This window comes from Monodon monoceros, unplaced genomic scaffold (genome assembly GCF_005190385.1).
Source record: "Monodon monoceros isolate NGI ecotype Baffin Bay Population unplaced genomic scaffold, NGI_Narwhal_1 Super_Scaffold_3, whole genome shotgun sequence".
In the NCBI taxonomy this organism is placed as follows: Eukaryota; Metazoa; Chordata; class Mammalia; order Artiodactyla; family Monodontidae; genus Monodon; species Monodon monoceros.
Genome location: NW_021703780.1, coordinates 32,226,361 through 32,245,283, shown reverse-complemented (window position 1 = coordinate 32,245,283; position 18,923 = coordinate 32,226,361). Strand labels below are relative to the sequence as shown.

At 54.2% G+C, this 18,923-nt stretch overlaps 2 protein-coding genes across 3 annotated transcripts in view; both read left to right on the top strand.

Annotated features, from left to right (window-relative positions):
* On the top strand, positions 1 to 11,967 carry KLC4 (kinesin light chain 4). Its single transcript, XM_029242610.1, has 17 exons — positions 1 to 42; positions 376 to 523; positions 1,650 to 1,931; positions 2,934 to 3,164; positions 4,776 to 4,857; positions 5,464 to 5,674; positions 6,125 to 6,212; positions 7,306 to 7,407; positions 7,631 to 7,804; positions 8,124 to 8,223; positions 8,423 to 8,475; positions 8,689 to 8,759; positions 8,941 to 9,049; positions 9,646 to 9,786; positions 10,088 to 10,203; positions 10,564 to 10,627; positions 11,495 to 11,967. The coding sequence occupies exons 3-17, from the start codon at positions 1,674 to 1,676 to the stop codon at positions 11,543 to 11,545; spliced, it is 1,851 nt and encodes a 616-aa protein (XP_029098443.1). The 5' UTR covers positions 1 to 42; positions 376 to 523; positions 1,650 to 1,673; the 3' UTR covers positions 11,546 to 11,967.
* A 1,225-nt stretch (positions 11,968 to 13,192) lies between these two features.
* Positions 13,193 to 18,923, top strand: part of PTK7 (protein tyrosine kinase 7 (inactive)) — a 59,347-nt gene continuing 53,616 nt past the window's right edge. Inside the window, exon 1 of one of the 2 annotated variants that reach the window (XM_029243143.1) lies at positions 13,193 to 13,444. In XM_029243143.1, the coding sequence (XP_029098976.1) occupies positions 13,366 to 13,444 (79 nt within the window). In that variant the 5' untranslated portion in view covers positions 13,193 to 13,365. The remainder of the gene's footprint in view (positions 13,445 to 18,923) is intronic. The other variant, XM_029243144.1, reaches the window with a different exon arrangement.

Here is an 18,923-nt window from a genome sequence, read left to right as displayed (position 1 = left end):
CGCAGTACCGGCAAGAGCGGCAGCCAGACCGACGGACTGCGGGTGAGTCTTTGAGGGTACCTCTGGGGCTGAGAGTTGAAGTCCCGCTACCTCTTTCCTGCACTCCCAGACAAATGAACAAATGAGCCCCTCCGACCGAACTTACACAACTCCAGTCAGCCTTAAAAACTCCGCCCCCCCCCGCGATTCTTCCCGCCCCTCGGCGTCCAGACGGAGGGACAGACGGCCTGCCCCGCCCCCTGCGCTACAGACTGACTCAGTGACCTCGGGATTGACAGTCCCGTGTCCTCGTCCGTGACGGGGACCTCGGCCGTCCATCCGCACCACCTCCCGTCACCCCTGCCCATCTCACTCTATCCCCACCCTGGGCCTCAGGGCAGGTCGACAGCCTGGGACACTTCTCCACCGCATTCCCAGGCCGGAGAGACCAGCTCCCAGCGCCGCGTTTCCCTGTGATCCCCCAGCCGCTCAGCAGACTTGCCGTTCTTCCCTGCATCATCGGGCGTCTGGGAGGTACCCTAAGGTGACTCCTCTCAGAGCCTGTTAGTATGTGATCATGATAGACACAAAACCATAGAAATGACTGGGCTAGGAGTGACCAGGTCTTCCTCCTCACCCTTTCCCAGACACGCCCCTTGCCGCAGGTCTCAGATCAAATCTCACTCCCTTCTTGGGAGAAAATAGCTCCCCAGGCTTGGGGTGGGAGGTTGGCTTGGGGAAGGAGGAGGGACATTGGTAGTCTTTGAAGACCTGTAGGCAGGGGAGGGAGGGCGTTTGTCGTGGGTGGGGCTCCATGCCAGGTCCTCTGGGTAGCTGTGAAGTGGTGAGAGAAGGGGTGGGAACTCTGGGCTTCTGGACTTTGGGCAGGGCAGATCCTTCTGAGTTCCTGGCTGTTTAAACAGAGTTTCCTCTGAGCTCCTGCCTGAACACCACAACCAAGGGCTATATACAGGTAAGAAAACTTCAAAGATGAGAAACAAGGCCCTTTTGAGGAAGTAGGAAGACTGCCTGAGACCTGGGGTTTCAGGCTAGTGGGGAAAGAGGCAGAGCTGACCAGGTTTGGAGATGCTGGGCTTAGCCCCGTGGGTGATGCAACCTGAAGACTTTGAGCCTCTAGGCCCCTCTCATCTGGGTCTTGTGATGAAGGCTCCTCTCCTTTTCTTCTCCCTCTCTTTCTTGGTTTAACTTTGAAAACTATTCCTTCCCCTTTTTTGAAAACTCTGCAGTATTTTCTGCATACCTCTGGTCTGCTTTAACTCCATTCCCTTTGCAGCTCTCTCAGACACCCTCTGTGTTCCCTACAGTGCTGTCTCTCCTCTCTTGATTCCTTTTCCTAACCCAAGCTCTCTCTCCAGCTCCTTTTCTATTGTGTTCCTTAGTTCTAAATCCCTCTGCTACTTCTCAGCACCTTTGTTCTTTCTACAGTTTTTCGTTCAAGTCAATTTGTCTCCCCCTCTCTTTCCCACGATCTTAGCTTTGTGTCTAGTGTCATCACAGGCTGCCTCCCCACTGGTCACCCTCTCTCTCCAATTAAACCACAGGATCCCCCCCTACTGGTTCTCGTCCCTTCATTTGGATCCCTCCCGCCCAAGGCGCTCAGCCACTCTTTCCAATCTTTACCCCGCCTGAGCTCTGTTGTTTCTCTGTAGCCCAGGCAAGGTCCCCCAGCCAGGATGTCGGGCCTGGTATTGGGACAGCGGGATGAGACTGCAGGGCACCGGCTCAGCCAGGAGGAGATCCTGGGGAGCACGCGTCTGGTGAGCCAAGGGCTGGAGGCCCTCCACAGTGAACACCAGGCTGTGCTGCAAAGCCTCTCCCAAACCATCGAGTGTCTGCAGCAGGGAGGCCATGAAGAAGGGCTGGTGCATGAGAAGGCCCGGCAGCTGCGCCGTTCCATGGAAAACATCGAGCTGGGGCTGAGTGAGGCCCAGGTGAGGGGGAGGAGGTGGTGCCACGTGGCCCAGGGTAGATGGAGGAGCAGTTGTCTGATTAGGGCTTTGAGGTCACTCGGGATCCCCTTGTCCTAGTAATTGCTTGCATTCATTCACCCAGTAAATATGTATTAAGCTTCTACCATGTGCTAGGCACTACTCTCCTGGACACTAGAGACACATCACTGAACAAGAACAGCTATAAACCTTTGCCATCTTGGAGCTTACATTCTAGCTGGGGGAGGCAGACAATACACGAATAAATAAGTGATTCAGTATGCCACAATGATAACTGTTAAGATTAAAAGGATAAAAATAAAGCAAGGAAGGGGACTGGGGCGTATGGGGAGAGGATACAGTTTGAGATAGGGTGGTCAATAAAAGCCTCATTGAAAAGGCACCATTTGAGCAAAGATTTGAAGATGAGGGAGTGAGTCATACAGTAAATGGGGGAAGAGCATCCTAAACAGAGTGGACGGCAAGTGCAAAGGCCCCGGCCTGGAGCCTTCCCGATGAGTTCACTCAGAGGCCAATGTGACTGCAGGACAGTGAACGAGGGCAAGCAAAATAGAAAATGAAGTTGGAGAGGTGGTGGAGGCAGGGGACAGATCCTGTGGAACTGTAGGCCATTGTAAGGACTTGGCTTCCACTTTGAGTGAGACAGAAGCTATTGGAATGTTTTGAGTGGAGAAGTGATGTGGTTTAACATTTTAAAAGGATCATTTGGCTGCAGGGTTGAGACCAGACTCTAGGGTAACAAGGGCAGAAACAGGGAGGCCAGTGAGGAGGCAATTCTCATAATCCAGGTGGGACTTGATGGTGGCTTGGCCCAGGGCGGTAGCTCTGGAGGTGGTGAGAAATTGGATTCAGGGTATGTTTTGAAGGTAGAGTCATCACTACCCACCCCTTCCTCCTGGCCCCTGCCAGTCTTGCCGGCTTCTCTCCCGCCTATCCCTCAACACTCCTATCCAGAGCCCGGCGCTCACAGGATTGCCCACCTAGGTGATGCTGGCTTTGGCCAACCACCTGAGCACAGTGGAGTCGGAGAAACAGAAGCTGCGGGCTCAGGTCCGGCGGCTGTGCCAGGAGAACCAGTGGCTCCGGGACGAGCTGGCGGGCACCCAGCAGCGGCTGCAGCGCAGCGAACAGGCCGTGGCTCAGCTGGAGGAGGAAAAGAAGCACCTAGAGTTCCTGGGACAGCTGCGTCAGTATGACGAGGATGGGCACACTGCGGTGAGCATGTGCAGGCCAGGCTGGCTGGGGGGCGGACAGCTGGGAGTCACCACAAACGTGTGGGCAATTGCTCCATCATCCATAAGGGCCAGCAGCCCTGCCCAGCCTGCCCCCACCTGGCAGAAATCAGGTCCTGACACCAACTCCAGATGACAGCAAGGGAGAAACAAGAGTCACTCATTCAGTCACCATTTGATCAAATGACTACTATATGTCAGGCGCAGTGCACTCTGTTGGGGATGCAAAGTAAACAAGGCAGAGTTCCTGCTCTGACAATAATAGGTTTTTTTGGGGGGGACAGATAGGCATTTGGACAATTCCAATTCAGAATCCTGAGCTCTGCAATTAGGGAAAGCACAGCCCAGTTGAGCAAGTCCTAAAATTTGCTCTCAAAATGTGTGGAATTTAACCCTCACTCAACAGGCATTTGTATATCTCTGTGCCTTAGGCAATGCAAGAAGATGTGTGGCAGGTAGATGTAAGGAACTACAAAAGAGAGTTTCTGCCTTCTTGAGCTTATAGTGTAGCTGTAGGAACAAGGCTTACATGTGAGAACACGTATGTGACAACACAAACAGCAAGTGCCCAGTGCTGGAGGAGTGGTTCAGTCAGTGTGGGAGGGATCCCAAGGAGATAGGTTCCTGGGGGCTGGAATAGTCTGAAAGATTCACAGAAGAGGCGGGGAACAGAGATGGGCAAGATTTAGGTTGGATTTTTAAATTTTTATTTTATTTATTTATTTATTTGGTTTAGGAATTGGGATGGATTTTGGTCCTCTATGAGGGAGAGGGAGGAGCTTTCTAGACCTGTGTGTGTGTGTGTGTGTGTGTGTGTGTGAGATAGATTCATAGATAAGGCACCAGGGCTGGAAAGGGGTCTGACTCAGGGAAAGTGGGATGATTTGTATGGGACACACTGGTGAATCTGGGCAGGAGAGTTGAAAGTGTTTGTACAAGGCTGCAGTGCCTGGTGGGGTGAAGCATTTTTGCCTGGTGTGAAAGGTTATTCAGTGAGGATTGGGCACTACATACAGAGTGAGTGGTGGCAGATAAGGGTGTCAGGCTGAGCTAGACACTTTGGGTACATGTCAATAAGATAGGACACACCCCTGCCCTCAGGAGAGACAGGACAGACATGTAATCAGTGTAAACACACAGGGATCAACAGGGGACTATAATTACAAGAGTTGAGGGGGAGAGAGGTGGAGGGTGAGGGTGCTTAGGAAGGAAGGAAGCTCTCTGGATGTGAAGGAAGAGAAAGTCATGACATTTTGGCCGAAGCATCTCTTGTTTTTGTTTTGTTGTTATTTTTTGTTTTTTGGGCTGTGCCGTGCGGCATGCGGCATCTTAGTTCCTGGACCAGGGATCGTACCTGTGCCCCCTGCAGTGGAAGCACGGCGTCTTAAACACTGGACCGCCAGGGAAGTCCCCATCTCTCATTTTTTATGAACAAGAGAGGCCTAAGCTTGGCGGGACAGATGCTGGCCTTCCCAGGGGCAGGGACATGAACAAGGGACTAGGCCCCACCTGTCAATGATTTCATGGTTTAGAGGGGGCTTGAAGAGGCTGCTGAGGCTATCTTGGCCCAGACATGCTGTTTCTTCCCTTCCAGGAGGAGAAGGAAGGTGATGCCTCCAAGGATTCCCTGGATGACCTCTTCCCCAATGAGGAGGAAGAGGACCCCAGCAATGGCTGTGAGTCTGCCTCTGGAGTTGGAGGGTGAAGGGGGGGGCGTCAGGAGGCTGGTCGCAGCTGTGGCCTACCCTGAACACAGGATGCTCACCATCCAGGAATAGGTTTTCCACTTCCTCTGGAAATGGGCCAGGGACCAGTACTTTGATTTCCTCAGCTTCCCCCTTATTCATCAACATGTATTAAGCACTTAGCCTGTGTCAGGCACTGTGCTGGGCACCAGGGAGACGAAGATGAGCACGACACAGGTCTTGCCAGTAAGGAGCTCACAGTCGAGTGGAAGAGTGACCCTGGAGGGGAAGAGTATGAGCTCCTCAAGGGAAAGGACCAGGTCTTTCTTAACTTTGTATTCCTGGCAGCCCATGCCTCATGCTTATTGAGTAGTTTGTTGAATGAATGAATGACTGGGTGAACAAATGGGATTGTGATGGGCACGGGGCAAGGGAATGGTCAAAAGAGTAGCAGCTGAGGCAGGTCTATGCAGGGAGCCTGGTGGGGGGTAGGCACAGGCACGGAACAAGTCTTGGAGTGGGGTGGAGAGGGCAGACAGCAAAGGGAGAGGCAGCGTCATCTGAGGAAGTCTCCTGTCTTTTTCTGCGACGGTGTAGTGTCCCGTGGCCCGGGTGCCCAGCACAGTGGCTATGAGATCCCGGCAAGGTTGCGGACACTGCACAACTTGGTGATCCAGTATGCAGCCCAGGGTCGCTATGAGGTAGCTGTGCCACTCTGCAAGCAGGCACTGGAGGACCTGGAGCGCACGTCCGGCCGCGGCCACCCCGACGTGGCCACTATGCTCAACATCCTAGCCCTGGTGTATCGGTGAGTACGGCGTCCTCCTCGCACGAACCTGCCTCCACGTTCCTGCCTTGATCCGCCTTTGGCTCTCATTCCTCCTCTCCACAGGGAACCTCTTCTCCCACCCACCTGGGGGCTTTCTTCTATACCAGACTCTTATTCTTTCATACCTGAGCCCTTGACCTCAGAGAATACTCATCCCTCAGGTTTTTTGCTTCTCTCATCTCTCCTCTGGGGAGGGTCTCCTTCTCTGTTTCTGTCTCTTGCATCTTATGCCTTATGGCCTTCTCTGGGCATGGCAACTCTCAGCGTGTGTCAGTGAACCCCTCTCACTGCTCCCACCAGGCTTCCTGTCTCCTCATGGGGGGGCCCCAATCCCTAAATGTACCTCAATTGTCCCAAAGGGAAGGAAGTAAGGAAATGGCTTAGGGCCAGAGTTCGGGCTAACCCCTTGCCACTTTTGTCCTCTTACAGGGACCAGAATAAGTATAAGGAAGCTGCCCTCCTGCTGAATGATGCCCTCAGCATCCGGGAGAGCACCTTGGGCCGGGACCACCCTGCTGTCAGTATTCCTTGCCCTCCTTCCCCTGTGCTTTCTCAGCTTGTTCATCTGCTTCCCTCAGCCCACTCCCTGGGGCTTCTCAGGAGGGAGGCATGAAGACTCATTTCTCCCAGGCACTGTCTGCTGATCCCAGTGGTCTCAACTCTCTGAGACCCAATGACTCCTTATAATGAATATTTTCCTAAAATTTAACTCGTAGATAATGTAACCAACCTACCCGTATAATTTCCTCAAAAGTTGAATGATACCCTATTAATATAAAAGAGAAACAAGGAAGGTAATTTATAATAAAATAATATGTATAATACATTACAGTAAGATGAAAATGCAAAACAATAACAGTTGTGTTGAGTACAACAATGTTAGAAGACATAATATAGTAGTCTGATATATAATGACTGAATAAGTTTAGATTTAGAAGAAGTAAAACCAGTAAGTCATTCTACATAAAAGTACGTATTAGAAAAATGACAGAGTAGAAGAATTGGCGCATGCAAGATTAAAATCCAGTGTTAGAATAAGTAATAATGGACCAGATTTATTTGTCTGTGATAAGAGAGAGAGAAATAACCTTAAGTAGGGATAGCATGCCAAGACAAATGCTAGATTTGTCAAAGTGGAGACCATGAGAAATAAGATATTTTTGAAAATGAGCTGACTGTGGAAAAAGAATTCCCTGTGTTATGACGCATGATAGGCAGGGATGATGTATCTCAGAAAACATAACTCCTGTCTTGATATCCCACCAAGCATCAAAGCTTACATTCAGCGTTTGAAAGTCTGGCAGGACATTCAAAAGTTGCCTGAGCTGTCCCACACAGGCAGTACATCTGTAGCATCCTTGCCTCCCCAAAGGCCCCCGATATTTATGGCAACCAAAAAAACCCCTGCCTCCAGAAATGTCTAAAAGTCTATTTAGAGGGTGATACCACCCCCATGGAGAACCTCAGAGCCACGGGGGTCAGTACTTCCCCCTCTGCCGCCTCTGGTTCGGGTGGCAGAGTCCGCTTCTCTGGGCGTTGTGCAGTGCGGGGCCCTGCTGTTCAAGGTCCTTTGCATCCAGTTTCTGATGGGGGCAGGCCTGTCTTCCTAGGTGGCTGCCACACTCAACAATCTGGCTGTGCTCTATGGCAAGAGGGGCAAATACAAGGAGGCGGAGCCGCTGTGCCAGCGGGCCCTGGAGATTCGAGAAAAGGTGCCTGTGCCCTCTGCCTGTTCTTCCCTGTTGCGGTGACCCCTCGTCCACCATCTCTCTTCTGATCTACCCTTGCCCCTCACTTCTTTTCGTCTCACCCCCCATCTCTGCCTTATTCCCTGTTCCATCATTCCCTTCCCCCTGCTCCCTGCATGGGCACGTGCACACACACACAAGCACACACATAGTCACAGCCATCTGTCTGTCCTTTGTACTCCTCCAGGTCCTGGGCACCAACCACCCAGATGTGGCAAAGCAGCTGAACAACCTGGCCCTGTTGTGCCAAAACCAGGGCAAGTATGAGGCTGTGGAGCGCTATTACCGGCGGGCACTGGCCATCTATGAGGGGCAGCTGGGGCCGGACAACCCTAATGTAGCCCGGACCAAGAACAACCTGGTGAGGGCAAAGGTGGTGGGAGGAGGGAAGGGGAAGCATCATAGTCTGGTACACTGACCTCATCGCCTTTGTGCCCAGCTCTGGGGCTGCCTTTGGGGCTGAGGGGTCTGCTTCCTTCCCGTGGGAAGGCAGAAGTTCCGTAGCCTCTTGGGCGTGGAGTGGAGTGGGAACATCCTGGACCCTGCAGCTAGACAAAGAGGTGTGAGGTGGATCTCTGGGGAAAGTCATAAAGAGACCAAGAAGTGGAAATCCCAGGCCTGGCCGAGACCTTATATCTACTCTACCTCTTGCTCCTGTGTTTTTGCCTTCCTGCCCCCAGGCTTCCTGTTACCTGAAACAAGGGAAGTATGCTGAGGCTGAGACACTCTACAAAGAGATCCTGACCCGTGCCCATGTGCAGGAGTTTGGGTCTGTGGATGGTGAGTGGTGAGGGCCTGGGCAGGGAGCTGCAGGGAGGAAAGGAAATGCAGACCAAAGGTTGGGGGGTTGACCACAGTGGTTCCCAAGGGGGAGCCAGACCCCTTTAGTCCAGCCCTGTCGGCCTCTGGGTCCTGGCTCCCCCGTACTGTCCAGCTCCGTTCTCTAACTGCGCCACCCCATCCCATGTATCACCCCCAGACGACCACAAGCCCATCTGGATGCATGCAGAGGAGCGGGAGGAAATGAGCAAAGTGAGTGGGGGGCCCAGCCTGGGGAGCCCGAGGCTACCAGGGCCTCTGACTTACTCCTGCCCCAGCCCAGCTCCTCATTTCCCATCCAAGCACCAGCCCCAGGTGCATGGTGCCTTCCCCAGCCCAGCTTGCACCCCGGCCCTATGCCAGCTTGTACCCAAGCGTCTCGGTACTCTCATCTCTGGCTTCACCTCCCCCTCTGTCCTCCTGCAGAGCCGGCACCGTGAGGGCAGTACGCCCTACGCTGAGTATGGAGGCTGGTACAAGGCCTGCAAAGTGAGCAGGTGAGCTGTGGGTGAGCAGCCGGCTTGGCCTCCGATGCCCTCCATCCAAGCCCGGCTTCCGGCTTCCTGGACCTTCCCCTTCTTCCCTTGGACCTTCCCTCGGCCTTAGCTCTGCTCCCTCTCTCTCCTGCTTGTTTTCTGAGTCCATCTTCTTTTCCTTCCCTGGTCTCCCCTGTCACAGCCCCACAGTAAACACGACCCTGAGAAACCTCGGAGCTCTGTACAGGCGCCAGGGAAAGCTGGAGGCAGCTGAGACCCTGGAGGAATGTGCCCTGCGTTCCCGGAAACAGGTCAGAGACCAAGAGGGGAAGGAGGTCTGCACGGTAGGGCCCTGGGGACAGGATGGAGGACCACTGAGGCTGCTTGTGACTCTCTGAAGGGTAAGAGGAGAGGCTGAGGAGGAAGACAGGACAGGCAGGTGAGACTCTTTTGTGACTGTGGTTGTTTTTTAAGTGTGTTCTTACCCCCTACCTGACCTTTGTGGTCAGGACTCCAAGTTCAAGGTTCACTTCACTAAATGGGACTGTTATGGGAAGCCCTGCCTTTTGATAATGTGAAGAATCTTCTGAGGTGGGGCACGGGCAGTGTGGGTGAGAGGGTTGTGGTTGAGGGGAACCCTGAATCGGAGTTTCTCAAATTGAGGGTCTTGACTCAGTGGGTCCTGAAATCAATTCAGTGTGGGCCTCGGCTAAAGATGGATGTGTATCTTTATGTAGGAACGCATTGCAAATAGAAAAGGTGAGTGTCTCCTTTCCAGTATGTGTGTACTGGGAAGTCTCAAAGAAAAATGTTTTCTTTGTTGTGGCTGATGGTGAGAAAACGTTTGGAAGCCCCATCCTGAGGAGTTCAGAAGTGGGAAGTCCCAGCTCCTTCCTTTTCCTTCCAGGGCACTGACCCTATCAGCCAGACGAAGGTGGCTGAGCTGCTTGGGGAGGGTGACAGTGGAAGGACCTCCCAGGAGGGCCTTGGTGGCAGTGTGAAATTCGAGGGAGGTGAAGATGCCTCAGTGGCTGTGGAGTGGTCAGGGGTAAGTCTGATCGTCGCCCCTTGATCTCTCCTGCCTCTCCTGCTGGTGGTGGTGAGAGGCTCTGAGCCTGTAGGATGCGTGTAGGATGTGCGTGTCGGAGGGGATGTTGTCCCCATCCCAGTTCAGTTAGCCCATCCCTCTCAGAGGTCTCTCTGCAAGCCAGCTGTTGACCAGGTTCTTGTTTTCAGTCGCTGGGCTTTTGGGGGGAGGGGGAGGTGTGCAGAATAAATGGCAGGAGTAGACTCAGAGGCCGGTCTGCCTGGGATCCCTTTAGCTTCTGTTCCCCATCCCTCTCTGCCAGGATGGCAGTGGGGCCCTGCAGAGGAGTGGCTCTCTGGGCAAGATCCGAGATGTGCTTCGTAGGAGCAGCGAACTCCTGGTGAGGAAGCTCCAGGGGACCGAGCCCCGGCCCTCCAGGTACACACTGAGACTGAGGTATGGCAGAGTAGGCAGGTGAGCCCTGGCCTCCAACTCCGCTTGGCCCCTCACCTCTGGAGGAGAAGAATCTTGGAGAGAAACATGGAGGAGGTCACTGGGGTGGCTGTGGAGAGAGAGTGTGGGAAAAATGGGTGCCCCAGTGCGGGGACAACAGTACCTGAGAAGATGCTGGTGACTGATGAAGACAAGAGGGTGCGTGTATGTGTGCTGGGGGGGGGGGGGGGGGTCAGATGGGGGGGAGGCAATGATCTGAGTGTGTGTGGTGGTGCCCAAGAGTCCCAAGCGTTAGGGCCACCCATGGGAAGAGAAGAGGCCTCGATTCTTTCTTTTCCATTGTAGCGGCAACATGAAGCGGGCGGCCTCCTTGAACTATCTGAACCAACCAAGTGCAGCACCCCTCCAGGTGAGAGCAGTGCTCGTGAGTGTATTGGTGGGTGAGAAAGAAAGGATAAGCCCAGTGGGGAGAGGGGAGAGTCGAGAGTCATCTGGGATGAAGGCTTTGCCAGGGAATTGGAGGTGGGCAGACAGGAATCCAGCAGCTTGTTGGGGGTGGTGACCGCCAAGGGACAGTTTCGGGCCAGAGATAGTAGCAGATAAATTAATCAGGAGGGGAACAGGAATGAATGTTCTCTAAATGGGTACTTTGGAATTATGAATAATTCAGGAATGATTTGGGGATATTAATTGCTCTCTTCCTATAGCCACCATACTCCTCACCTTGGGGACTCAGCAGTAGATGAGAAGGGAAAAAGAAAAAAAAAAGCATTAACTCATCTCCATTTGAGAAAACAGCAATGACATTTTTTTTTTTTTTTGAGAAGAGTTCTCTGCTTTGTTTCATTAGCGACGTCAGTGAGAAATTATGCAAAGGATGTATTGATGAGAATTAGTCTCTATAAGGTTACCCCGAAGCACTTTTACATCATGATATTGTAGAGATCGTATAAAGACTGTACAAGTTATATTACAAGAAATGAGTCTCTGTTAAAGAAGTAGCAATGACATTTTAATGGGAAACGACCACCTGTATCAACACATTCAAAGTATATGCCAATATTCATGTGGTTCTTCCAGGTATTTTCTCCACCAGATTGTGGCCTTCTGGGAAATTGTAGCAAAGACTAAACAAAGCCCAGAGCTTGGGGTTGAGGTTACAGGCTCCATCCTAGGTCCAGAGAGAGACTGCAGCCGTGAGATGGATAAGACTCCAGGGGACAGTCTTTGGGAGGCTGAGGTCCCTGGGCTGATGGCATGCTATTGTCTATTTCAGGTCTCCCGAGGCCTCAGTGCCAGCAGTATGGACCTCTCTTCAAGCAGCTGACATTCATCCCGCCCCCCCAGGTCTGCTGGGTCCCCCACACAGTCCTCACAGCATTCCCTATTGCTCCTGGCTCTTCCAGCCCCAAGGTGGGACAGTGAAGGGGGAGCAGTTAACCAGAAGATTGCTGCTGCCCTTAGGGTCTCAGCTCCCTCCTCAGGAATCCCCCTCAGGAAGGACCCTCAGGACATCCTCTCCCCACCCTGTGGTCCTCTAGAGTAGCTAGCTCTACTACTAGGGGCCCCAGAGTGGGTAAGGAGCAGGTCTGCACCTCAGAGATGCAGCCTGCTGCTGGCTTTTCTGTCAGAGGGTTTGGGGCTGGCCAGCCAACCTGCCTTGCCCTGGCCTCTCTTGTTCCCTCTGCTGCCTCACTTCAGGTCCGTGTATTTCACTTTACCTAAATAAAAGAATCAGGTAACCATTCAGCCACTTGAGTCCTAACTGAAGAGGGTAGGAAGCAAGGGTGGTGTTGGGGCCCCTCACAGAAGGGTGAGGGGCAGTGATGGATGGGGCAATAGGAGGAATGTTGCTTCTTGGATCTCTCCTCTCTTCCTTCCCCTGTTTGTATCCTCTCCAGCAGGGCCTGCAGGCAGGCGTCTGGGGGATGGGGGGAGGCCCACAACCCAAGGAGAAGGTGCTGTGGACTGCGTTGTCAGGGACATGTGGCGGCCATGTGGCAGGACCCTGGAGTCCTGGCGCCACTGCTCCTGGCCTGTGAGGCCCTCTGTGGTGGCCCCTCCTCCTCCCAGCTGCTTGGGGGAAGGGAGGTCTAAGCAGGCCTGGGGGGCCCTCTGGAGCCAGAGGGGGATGAGGCACTTACTATCCATACCCTCTCGGCATATCCTGGAGGCCCAGCAGCAGCTGGGGCCCATCTTCCAAAGCTTGACTCCTCCTGACCCGCCTCCTACACCCCTTGCTGCTTTCACAACAAAGAAAGAATGTGGGGGTGGTGGTGCTGGGGGTGGGGGGCGCCTGGAACAAGGGCTGTACTGGGCCTCCCCACAGCTGGAGACTTGGCCATGCCCTGACACAGCCCAGACTGCCTGGAGATGGACTTGGGATGAATTTGTCAGTTTAACAGCCTTCAGCCTGGTGTTCAGAGAGCCCAGTCTCTCTCTACCTTTGGGTTCAGATTGGTCCAGAGCCAAACCAGACCCTAGCCATGCACTGGTCCTCCTCTTCTCCAGGCTACTTCTCTCCTGGGGCGCCACAGTATCTCCAGTTTACCTTGCTTGGGGACACCAAGGACACCCTTCTGTTCTGGATCTCCCTCCGGATTTCAGGTTGCTGAGAAGTGAGCCAGAGCCCACCCTTTCCCCTCCCACCCGGAGAATTTGGGGGAACTGTTGGTCACAGCCCTCAGGAAAGCCCAGAAACCACGATCTTCCCCAGGAGCCACGGAATCACAAAAGTCACCTTAGGTCCCCTGAGTCCCTGCACACTAGGTGGTAGGCACAGCATCCGCTCCCCTATCTCTCTCAGGTCCCCACACTCCCCCGGGGCCTCCTTCTGTCTGTCCCCCATCCGTCTCCAGACCCCTCCCCCAAGTAGGAGCTCCTCCCCACAACGGCGGGGAGGGGGGCGTCGAGGGGGCGTCGCGGGGCGGGGCTTGGCGGCGGCGGCGACGGCGGCGGCGCGCGACGGCTCGGACGGAGGTACCGGGCGCGCGCGGCTCCAGCTCGGGACGCCTCGGGCTCTGACTCTGGTTGCGGCTGCTGCAGCGGTACCCGCGCTCCGGTGCGCTCGGCCTCCTGGGCCCGCCGGGGAGCGCTGACCGCTAGCCCGCCGTGCGCCCGCCCGCCCCCTTTCCCGGGCCCGCCGGGATGGGAGCCGCGCGCGGAACCCCGAGCAGCCCTCGCCGGCTGCCTCTGCTCAGTGTCCTGCTGCTGCCGCTGCTGGGCGGTGAGTCCCGGCGAGCTGGGGGAGCGCGGGAGCCCCTAGGGCCAAAGGGGGCGCCGTGGAGGTGGGCTTGGACAACTGGAGCAGGGGAGACACACGGGCGTAGGGCAGGGGCTCGCTGGGCGGGGGACGAGGTCCCGGCGGCCGGGAGATGGCGAAGCCCCCGCTTACTCGGCCGGGCCCCTCTCGTCCCCGCGCCCGCGAGGACGCGTTTCCAGCCTCCCCGGAGTTTTCCCTGCCCGAGCCGGAGAGTTTGCTCGGGAACTGCCGGGAGTTGCCGGCTCCCGGGCTCCAGTGGGGCGTTTCTTTGCGGGGGAGAAACGGCGCCGCCCCCCCCACTTAGGGGGTGCAGCGCGGTGGCTGAGGGTGGGGGAGATGGAGTCCCCCCGGCAGGCTCAGCCTAGGTGAGGGAGGCCGGCCTGTGGCCGGATGCGGGACCGACCGGCGCGCGGAGCGCGGAGCTTTGTTACCTATGCCGGCCCGACGCTCCCGGCTTCCCTCCTCCAAGTTCCTGGGCCAGGCTGGGACCCAGACGGCCCTGCTGGTGAGGGCGGAAGAAGGGAAAGAAGAGTGAGGGTCCGTCCCATCTCCTCCAGCTCCCGGCCCCAGCCCTGAGCCCACTCCCTCCCAGGGTCGGATCTGGGAGCTGAGAGTCCCAGGCTGTCTCGGTGACTCATGTGTGAAGGCCGCTGCCAAAATCGGGCATGGCCGGCCTGCAAAGGTGCGGACGGGGTTGGTTCTGCTCCTTCCTGGATTTCCATCCTCTCTCTCCCCAGCAAGGAAAGAAAATCTCTCTTTCTACGGGGAGAAAGGCAAAAAGAGTTCATTCCGTCTTCTTGGAGGGCCTCAGCATTTTGATGAGGGTGTGGCCCCTATCTCTAGGGCAGACTGGACCCGAACCCTCCCCTCGCTTTATTTCCTGGCTTGGTCACACCTGAGAGTCACCACCGAGGTGCTGAAGTGCTTTAGAGGAAAGCCCCAAGCTACCCGCGCACCCCAAACACTCTGGACTGGAAGTATGCTCCTCGCACCCTGTGCCCCCTTCCAAAACCCACGATCTTTGGTGATGATCCTGGCAGCAGCCCTCTCTGGGGCAACTCTGCCCAAGAGACCTGGTCCAAGCTTATCACTTTCCTCCTCTTTTGAAGAGTGGCCATGGGGAGGGTGGGGGTAGAGAATTGCCTTTTCTGACATCTCCCTGGCCTGCCAGCTGTTGAGGGGTTTGGTGCTGATGGAATGGAACATCTCCCACACCCCTAGTTGTAAAAGGAGAGGTAATTGTAACCCAGGACCGAGAGGTAAGAACAAGTTCCTGGGATTCGGAGGAGGTGTTTCTGGAGCTGCCCCGTGTTCCTTCTGATGTGTGGGGTGGTAATGCTCACGGCAGAACCCACATCTGCTCCGGGAGGAAGTATGGAAGTTTTTTGCACAGCCAGCATAGGGGGCCCAGCCATATGGGCCGGTAGCTCAAGCTCACAGGCTTCCTAGGTTTGCAGGCTGTTTGGGTTTTGGTGTGTGGGGTGCCAGATACGGCTGCCCTCACTGCTGACGTTTAGAGTTCTGGGGAAGATTCTGGTGGATTCTGGTGGAGACGGGGCTCTTGTTCAACAAATGCTAAATTCCTAAATTCCTTCCGTGAGAAGACGACTCTGACGTTAAGCGATGTTAATCCGGTGACTGGTGTTTAGCGAAGGGGTGGGTTCTGGTGGGGGGAGTTAGGGCAGGCTGAGGGCTGGGGACTGGAGGTCTGGAATCTCCTCTGGAGGTGGGGAGATGTCTTGTGCTCAACAAAGGAACATTTTAATGAGAGCCTTAAATCAGTTCCATCAAATGTGTCTTAGTGTGGAACCTGCCCATGCGCTGTAAACAGTTTCAGTCGAGGCTGAGGCGCTTGCCGTCTGTCTTCTGGTGAAATCCGGGGGCTCAACCCACCCCTGGATGGCATGACTTCAGCGGGCAATGATTTTTCAATAGAAAACAGTAGATTTTTCCATCTCATTGTGTAATTAGCTGGATTTGTAGTGAGACCCCGCTGCTAATAAGGCAGGAGTAGGGGACCTAGGCCGGCTAGGTTTGTGGATTAGGCCATTTTGAAGTTTGGGTAATTATGCTGTAAATGGCTGAGGAACTTTCCGAACTTTGAGATCCCCGTTGTGATAAACATGGTGGAGGAGGAGGAGAGGGCTTGATGTTTGAAACCTGGGATTCTTCGCCTCACCGCTGGAATGGTTGGTTGGGGTCACCACCCATCCCTCTTCCCACCCCCGACTCTGGGTTCTTTCCTCCAGGATCTTGTTTCTTTGGGGAAATTGAATTGTCACGTCCTGAGATGGCTTCCGCAGCCTGTAATTCAGCCCTTTTATCAGTGATGGGCTTTCTCAGATGTTGGGAAGTATGGCGGGAGGGCTAGAGTAATTTCTGCTCATCACTTGCCAAAGGATCTAGTCAGACTCCTGGCGTTCAGAGCAGGGCTGAGTGGTGGAGAGAGCCCAGGCCATCGGGACGAAGTGTTTGCCAAAACAGCAACTCGAGGCTCTTTGACAGGCCCTGGCAGATTTCTTCACCTCACAGTTTGCCTCCTCTGTAAAGGGACTTACTTCCTGGAGTTGTGCTGAGGATCAAATGTAATGAAGTATATAAAGGGCCCCTTTCTTGTTCTTCCCTCTCTGGTGGTGTGCTGCCAGCATACCTTTCCAGCTTTACAGTCACCCCCAACAATAAACATGTTCCACTCACTGGAACCCTCCATTCCAGCCCAACTAGTCTCTTTCCCATCCCCTAAAACATACGGGGTTTCGCAGACCTTTCTTTTCTCTCTGGCCGGTCTCCTGGTATATGCCGCCTTCCCCATCTCTTTTGCCCAGCCCCACCTCCACTTCCTTCCTGAAGCTGTCCCATCTCTCCTACCAGAAGGTGGATGCCTGGAGAACCTCTGGACTCTTAGGCCATCTTGCATATTTTTGCCCCACTTGGATTTTAACTTACTGAAGGGATTTAACTTACTGTAGAATTCATTATGGTGGTATCTTATTTATAGTAGATCCTTATCTAGGTTTATTAAAAAGTGAATGAAGCATTTGGGTACAGGGCAGAGTGACCAATGGCAAAGGTAAACAGCCCCTTTGCCTGCTAGGCAGTGGGGGGGTCTTTTGTGCCCTTTCCCACTTCTCTGGGTTGGGGTTGCCTGTCCCCTCTCCTTGTGCCTGTTCTACTGTGACCCAGTCAAGGGACCAGATCTTCCTTCCCTGTCTCTGGGCTATCTGTCCTCTGTGGCGGTTTTCTGAGTTTTGATGTGGCAGGGCTTCTGGCTTTCTCTAAGAGTGCTGGGCATGGGCATCCACCTCTGCATATGGAGCTGACCTGCCTGGAAAGGCCACAGCTTAACCACCATGAGCTATATAGGGGCCTGGATTGTCTACAACTTTGCCACTCAGAACGAGGGCCAGGGACTTCCCTGGTGGCCCAGTGGTTAAGAATCCGCCTGCCAATGCAGGAGACACAAGTTTGAGCCCTGCTCCGGGAAGATCCCACATGCCGCGGAGCAACTAAGCCCGTGCGCCACAACTACTGAGCCTGTGCTCTAGAGCCCGCAGCCACAACTACTGAACCCGCGTGCTTAGAGCCCGTGCTCGGCAACAAGAGAAGCCACTGCAATGAGAAGCCCGTGCACCGCAACGAAGAGTAGCCCCCGCTCACCGCAACGAGAGAAAAGCCCGCGCAGCAACGAAGACCCAACGCAGCCAAAAATAAATATAAAATAAATAAATAAAATTATTTGAAAAAACCCCCAAAAAAACCAAGGGCCAAAGACCAGCATCATCAGCATTCCCTGAGAGCATGAATCGGAGTTCCAGACTGCATTTTAACAAGCTCCCCAGGTGACTGCACCCAAGGTTCCAGAAGTCCTGCTCTAAGCATCCTTCCTTATATAGAAACTCGAGGTACAGAGCTTTCCTGTTGCAACAGTATGAATCAGGAGCCCTAGATCTTGTACAGTATTTGAAGACTTAGCTTAAATAACTTTTAGTTCATGTGAACTCTCCGGTGTGATATTATACACTTAAAAATGACCTCACTTTGGGTTGAATTTGAATTAGATTTTGTCAGGACAACTTGTCCATTAAAGGTGTGACTCCAGAGGATTTGCAACACTAAGGGTGGAGCTCTGTTCCTCTGGGAGCTTTTCCTAGAGGAGCTTGTGTCTCAATTTATAAAGAGAGCCAGTGGAGAAATTGGATTTGTTAGGAAGAAGTTTGGTCTCTGGACGACTTTTCAGGAATACGTTTGGTTCATAAAGGGAGGCAATGTCTCCACTGGGCTGCAACAGTTGTTGTTAAAGTTTTGGAGGATTTCATATTTTGGAGTGGGGCGGGTTTGGGTGAGTTGTGTGTTTTTAAGCCAGTACAGCTTCTGTGAGACTCATCTGGGAGGGAGGGTGGCCAGTTCAGACTCTAATATTTGAGCCAAGAGCAGTGTGGGACCAGGGATTCAGTCTTTGGTGTGTTCCTGATGGAGGAAAGGGTCATTAAACCAGGCTGGGTATCCTTGGCCTGCGTCCCTTAGCCTCCCTCGGCTCTCCCTAACCTCAGTACATGCCTCTCTGCTCTGTTGCCCGGCAGAGCCACGTGGTGGGACCACGGTTGCTGGCGTGGGCTCTGGCCTTGCCCTCGGGCTGCCGGCCTGCCTCTCTCCTTGAGTCCTGCGCTGCCCCCCACCCCCCAGCTGTCTGGTCCTTTGTCCCGAGGGTATGGGGGTTCTGCCGTGTGGCTGAGGTAGAGTCCCGCCTTGGGGTTCTTGGCGTTCACTGCTCAGTGCACAGTCAGCCCCGCCGAGCCCCCTGGCGCTTTGGTGGAGCTGGCGCAGGAGCTGCGGCAGCTAATCAGTGGTTTGAGGAAGCCCTCTGTAGTCTGTCACTTTTTCCATCCTCTTTTCTTCTCTGAGTTCAGGCCACTTCCCTCCCAGTAATGCTACACAGCGGCAGTGGGGCAGGGAGGAAGCTGTGCTGGAAGGGCTGACCTACGCGGGCGCCTTCCCCCTCTCGCAGCTTGGTTTGGGGTCCCGGAGCTCTTGTGTCCCTGTGTGCATTAACTGAGTGAACGCACAGGTGAGTGGAATGCAATCTACCGGCTGTCCTGCAGATCCTACGTTCCCTGCCAGAAACTTAGACCCTGATGTGCAGGACATGAACTGGCTGGCTCTGGTGTGTATGTAACTTCTGATAACTGGGTCCTGAGTCTTTGGGGTAGGGTTTGTGAGTCACACATTAAGAAGATGTGGGTTTGTGTTTCTCAAATACGTGGTCCAGAGACCATTGGGGAATATAGTGGGAGGGCAGGTAGCCAGAGGTACTGGTTAAAATTTGAGACGCCTGAGCCTTAACTGCAGGTCTGCCCATCAGAATCGTTGGGGAAGGAGCCAGAACGTGTAGTTTATTTTCCCATTTGTTAGATTACATTGTATTGTTTGAATAGCCAGTCCTCTC